General features: G+C 36.8%; 1 protein-coding gene across 1 annotated transcript in view; it reads right to left on the bottom strand.

Annotated features, from left to right (window-relative positions):
• Window positions 1-1,737: 1,737 nt before the first annotated feature.
• Window positions 1,738-5,709, bottom strand: part of LOC106525513 (pancreatic secretory granule membrane major glycoprotein GP2) — a 6,084-nt gene continuing 2,112 nt past the window's right edge. The window contains exons 4-8 of the mRNA XM_014019779.1: window positions 5,048-5,199; window positions 4,704-4,946; window positions 3,435-3,594; window positions 2,303-2,395; window positions 1,738-2,148 (exon numbers count right to left, since the gene is read on the bottom strand). Of these exons, the coding sequence (XP_013875233.1) occupies window positions 2,303-2,395; window positions 3,435-3,594; window positions 4,704-4,946; window positions 5,048-5,199 (648 nt within the window). The 3' untranslated portion in view covers window positions 1,738-2,148. The remainder of the gene's footprint in view (window positions 2,149-2,302; window positions 2,396-3,434; window positions 3,595-4,703; window positions 4,947-5,047; window positions 5,200-5,709) is intronic.

Below are 5,709 nucleotides of genomic sequence, written 5' to 3'. Positions count from 1 at the left end.
TAGTTGTAGTTTAAAACATGTGCAGTCCCTGGATCTGTTTGGTGTCACAGCATTAATTCAGCACCTGTGCACAAATAAAATACTGACTAGATTAAAAGAAGTCAAAGTGTTCTCACACACAGGAACATGGAGAACACTGGCTCTTGTTTCACTCACAGCTCGCTCACAAATTCAGACACTGAGCAGCATGAGACGTGTCTGACAGACATGTCTGACAGAACCAGGACATATTTGGAGCAGTCATACTGTATGATTTTGGGTGATTTGGCACACTCAGCACTTCTGATCCTGTTTGTGGCGCCACCTGCTGGTTACGTTCTGTAATGTTCAGAACAAAACCTTCCAAAAACGAGGATCAGTTACTTTTTAATCCATATTCTTTATGATCTTAGGAGAACATGAACTGAAGTATTTTGTAAATTAAATCAGATTCTTAAACAGGCTGTTATTYAAACAATAATYAAACTGTCAAATTTCCAATGCCCCTTTCAACTTGTAATTTATTTAAATTAATTATGAACATTTGTTTAACCTCAAAAGTACAGTTTTTAAATTAAATGTTGCTGAAACAGCAAGTTTCTCAGTGGATCTGCGCTAAAAAAAATGCAGCCTAGGTGGAGTAGTCGAACACAGATCCACTGATCCTTCATCACAGAGCATCTTCACAAGACAAGTTGATAAAGTAAATTTTAAAAATCTGTATTGTTCCATACAAGTGTGTATTGAACCTAAATCACTGTTTGATACGGTTCAATACTGAGGTTCGATACATCATAAGTGTTTAAGATGGAAATGGTGAGTTGATTACATGCTCCAGTGCTCACACTATTGTAGTGTCCAAGAGTGGGGGGCCTCTTCTCAGGAATGCACAGATGTGTTATGCCTCTCTTAGTTTCCAGCTTCAGAGCTCGGCACATATCACCATATTAGGAAGAAGGTATACCGTGACAAAATTTATGGTYCATKTGTGAAGCCTATAAAGAGCCTTGTACGCCCCCACCCTTAGCCTTCGTTCCCCATCTTTCTTACTTGGTGAATCATTTGGCATTGAAGGCCACAATTTGGTGTTTGGCTGTAATCTCCTGGACAGCAAAATAAAGATTCTTGCTGTTCAACCAGCCTGTTTCAGAGTTTCTCTCTTCACTGAGCAGCAGCAGTTCCACTTCAACCAGAAGACGTGGTTTTTTTCACCTCACTATAATGAAGAATCACACAGAAAACTGCAAAAGGTGTAAGAAAAAAAAATCTTTATCCAAGTAAAGCAGATTCGTTGTCTGTGTGGTTACTGAGGATATTCTCACCACCTTGTGCCCAGCAGGAGTAAARCAGCTTTAAATTTAAATAATCTCTGCCTTCATTAATTTAAATGGGTCACGTTGGATGTAAATAATTATTGTTTCTTTTGATGGCTTCTTATAGGTTCTGATTTAGGACCAAATTCAGTCAGACACTTCATTTTCTTTACTGACATTATCAGATTTTAATCATTATTTCAATCCTTTATGACAAATTCTTTATTTTGTATTAAATTTAGTTCAAACTGTTAAGACTTGTTTTAAACAAAACTGTCTGAAAACTCTCAACATTCAAGACCCTGTTCTTTTTATAGATTGAATAAAACAAAGCATTTTGTTTTTAAAATTTAATTAGCAGCATTTAAGACACAAGAAGCACAATTAACACATTAGAAACAGTAAAATGCACTTTTTAAAAATCAACACAACAATCACTTTTTTCTTTTTACCTTTTAAACCCTGAGCATCARTGACTGATGATAGGACGGAAGCTTTGATCATTTTAAAGCACCTCATTACTTCAGACTGTATCTGTGATGACACAACATACAGTTTGTGTTTGATTAAACYTAAKATTTCATTAACTTAAACAAYACRATAAAACCCGGGCTGAGCCCAAACTTTGCCTAAATCATCTTAAAACCACACAAAGATTATCTTCAGATTCTGCTGTGGAAAACGTTCTGTCCTGTCCTCACAGTTCTGTTAAACCAGCAGCTGCTTCCAGCTGTGGAGCTGCAGCTGGAGCTGAGCTCATCCTTCCACAGGTCCAACATCTGGATCAGGACTCAGGTCTGCAGGCATCATGAAGGTCAGCAGCTGGTAGGTCAGTCCGAGTCACTGTGGAAACCATCAGAGAAAATAATTAGCTGAAAACAGGAGTTATCTTTAATTAGAAAAATATTCCTTTCTTTCTTTTTTTAAATTATCCAGAACTTTCAATGGAAGATTTATTCAAGTATTTTTATGTAAACACATTATGACACACTAATAAATGAATATTTTACCTATTTTTTCCAGCCCATGCTTAAGAAGGCAGGAGCTCCCTGGTCGTATTTGGACCTGGCAAACCGACGTCTTCTTTTATTTGGAGGACACACCTGAAAGACAAAAAATAATTCAAGTTCAAAATCTGAACAATTCTAATTCTGAAAGAACTCATAGTGAAAATATTCTATTTAAAGATTTAATTGTTAAAAAAATGACACAGTAGTGTTTTTTCAATATAACCAGTATATTAATAACATAATCAGATTACAGTATTACTGTATAAATTATATTAATCTTTTTTATGGTTTGTACATGTTTTGCAATCTAAACACAGTTATCCAGCGCACTCAGAAAGTATTTCACTTGTGTTTGTTTCTAAACTTTTTACATTTTTAAAAATTTACTTTAATATTTTTTACAAATATTTCCCCTTAGAAATTCATTGAAATCTCTTCAGTTCTTCAGTAAAACATTGTTCATTCTTCAGCATAGTTTGTCTATTTTTGTCCTATATTACTTTGTGTTTAGTTAGCCTGTTGCTAATTTAAGCTTTTAACTTCCCAATGACAAACTTAGCTGTGAGTTAGTTTTTTGAAAATCCTTTTCTACTTTTAGCATTTAATTCAATTCAATTCAGTTTATTTTTATAGCACCAAGTCACAACATATGTCATCTCAGGACTCTGTGCAGAAAAAGAAAGAAAGAAGAAAAAACAATCTAAAGGAGCAGCAGGTTGTGTTGAATCGTTTCATCACAGTCTCCATCCTGAGCAGCACGTTGGTGACAGTGGGAAGGAAAAACTCCCTTTTAACAGGAAGAAACCTCCAGCAGAACCAGAACCAGGCTCAGGACAGGTGTCCATCTGCCTCGACCGGCTGGGTTTGAGAGGACAGGAAAGAGACACATATAGATATAAACAACCATTTGCTGATATTGCCAGCCTTTTGCAAATTTAAGCTGTAGTTAACCTTTAGCTGCATTTAGCTAGCTTTGTGTTTGTCTTCTTGTGGTTTTTGGTTCCTTGCAGATTTTAGCTAACATGTTTTGTTCTTTTAAATTTACAAATTGGTCTCAGTTTCTTGTGGGAAATTTCAAAAATCCAGAAGAGGAAAATTACATTTCTCTTGTTTTAAATGCTGTCAGGCGTACCGGGACACAMTTGTTCTTCGTGAGACACAGCTGCAGCTGGCAGTGCAGGTAGACATTATTTCGCTGACCGCGGAACTCAAACATGTTGAAGGAGAAGCGGTTGGAAGTTCCTACTCCGTTTCCCGTCACATGCACCGTGTCATCACGAGGGTTGGCACAGCTGAGGAGAAGGAGAGCAGTTTATTTAACCCAGGGGTGGGCAATCCTGGTCCTGGAGGGCCGCAGCCCTGCATGTTTTACTTGTTCCTCTGCTCCAACACACCTGAAATGAATGAATGGATGATTTTCAGGTTTCTGCAGTACGGAGGACCGAAACTGACATAATTAGAAATAAAATCAGAATTTTATGAACCACTAAATAAATACGTTTAAAATGCACCAATTAAATTAAAAAAGGAGAAATTTATCTCCTGCTTCACATTTTAATTGACTTTCATATTTATTTTTCCAGGTTATTTCCAATAAATTAGTCTATATACTGAAACATAATTAAAATTTTACTGTTTTTTATAAATATAGATTAATTATTTTTCCTTTTACTTGTACATGCATTTGTGTATCTTAAATGTTTATACTTAATTTATATTTTTTCCAACAAGTCTTTTTATTACTATGTGTTGCATACCTGTGCTGCCTCAGTTTAGCTAAAAGTTTAAAGTTTAGTTTAAAACAAAGGCAAGGAGGAAAGCGTTACCTGTGCATTTATTTTTAACTAAACTTTAAGCTAAACTGTGGCAGCACAAGCATGCAACACATATAAATAAAGACTTGTTGGACAAAATTATAAAAAATAATTCAGTTTAAGCATTCAAGAGACACAAACGCATGTACAAGTAAAAACTATGTAAAATATATATTTAAAAAAATTTAAATGATGTGTTAAAATATATAATTTATTGGAACTAAGCTGGAAAAATAAATATGAAGGTCAATTAAATTATAAAACATGAGGTAAAGTTCTCATTTTTTATTTATTTGGTGCATTTTAAATGTTTTTACTTACTTAAAGGTTCATTTATCTACTTCTGCTTTTGTTTCTAATTATATCAGTGTTGGTCCTCCATACTGCAGAACTTGGAAGGGGTAGTTTAGAGACTGAATCAGGTGTGTTGGAGCAGAATTTAAATGTAAAATATGTAGGGCTGCAGCCCTCGAGGACCAGGATTGCCCACCCCTGATTTAACCAGAAGTAACATCACCAGACAGCTCGTTCACAACAGGAATTCTGGAAAAAAGTTTTTATTYGCCACATGTTTGAGCATCTCTCACCCGTCTATGACCAGGTCGTATCTCGGCGAGCTGTCAGGGTTCGGGTCACTGGTTGCCCAGCAGGACTCAGTTACCATGGTGATGCGCTCTGCATCCAGCCCGTAGGTCTTCAGCTCCACCCAGACCTTCTGGTTGAGCCTCACATCAGTTTCTTTAGCCACAACTCTAGAGCATTTTTCATCTATATAGGGCGTCATGGACACCGTGTAGTTCCACTCTCCAGTTGTTGCAGGTCCTATGTAGCTTTAGAGCAAAAACACAAACACAACTTAGCTTCTGTAACTCACAAACCAGCCGACAGCAAGTTCTGCATCATGATTAATACAGAAACCACCAGTCAGTACCTGTTGTCCTGGACTCTGAAGGCCACGCTCTTCATTTCAGGTTGAGGACGATAGCAGGAGAACTCGATGTACACTTGGTTCTGGCGAACGATGATATCGGTGCTGTTCTGGTTTATGATGGCGTTGGTGTAGTTGATATCGTTTTTACTAAACTGTAAGATCACACAATCATATTTTGGCACTAAGAAATGGTTCTGCTTGTTCAATTAGAAGTAGTGATGAACCAATCTGATATCAATATCGGATATCGGTCTGATATAAGTAAAAAACTGAGCACCTAACACATTCTCACTCCCGACTCGTCACATACTGATGCTTTTCCAAGGTTCCCTCTGCATCTTATTTTGATGCGTTGGGTACACCCGTCACATCAGTTTTTGATGCACCAGGCATTTCCGCGGCGTCCAGGTTTGACGCATTGGGAAGCAAAATATAGGGGTCTTTGACTTGGGGTCTGAGGTTAATATTAGGAATCAGGGTTGATGGTTAATTTTAGGTAGTGGGGTCAGGGATAGGATGTCTAGGGTGAATATTATGTAATTTTAGGCTTTGGAACATGTGGTTAACATGAATTTACTACAATTTAAAAAAATGGTTAGTTTTAGGTACTAGGGTCAGGGACAGCATTGTCTAGAGTAAAGAAATGTAATTTTAGGCTTTGG

This window comes from Austrofundulus limnaeus, unplaced genomic scaffold, assembly GCF_001266775.1.
Source record: "Austrofundulus limnaeus strain Quisiro unplaced genomic scaffold, Austrofundulus_limnaeus-1.0 Scaffold230, whole genome shotgun sequence".
NCBI lineage: Eukaryota > Metazoa > Chordata > Actinopteri > Cyprinodontiformes > Rivulidae > Austrofundulus > Austrofundulus limnaeus.
Note: the sequence above shows the minus strand (reverse complement) of the source record. Positions and strands in the feature narration are given on the sequence as shown.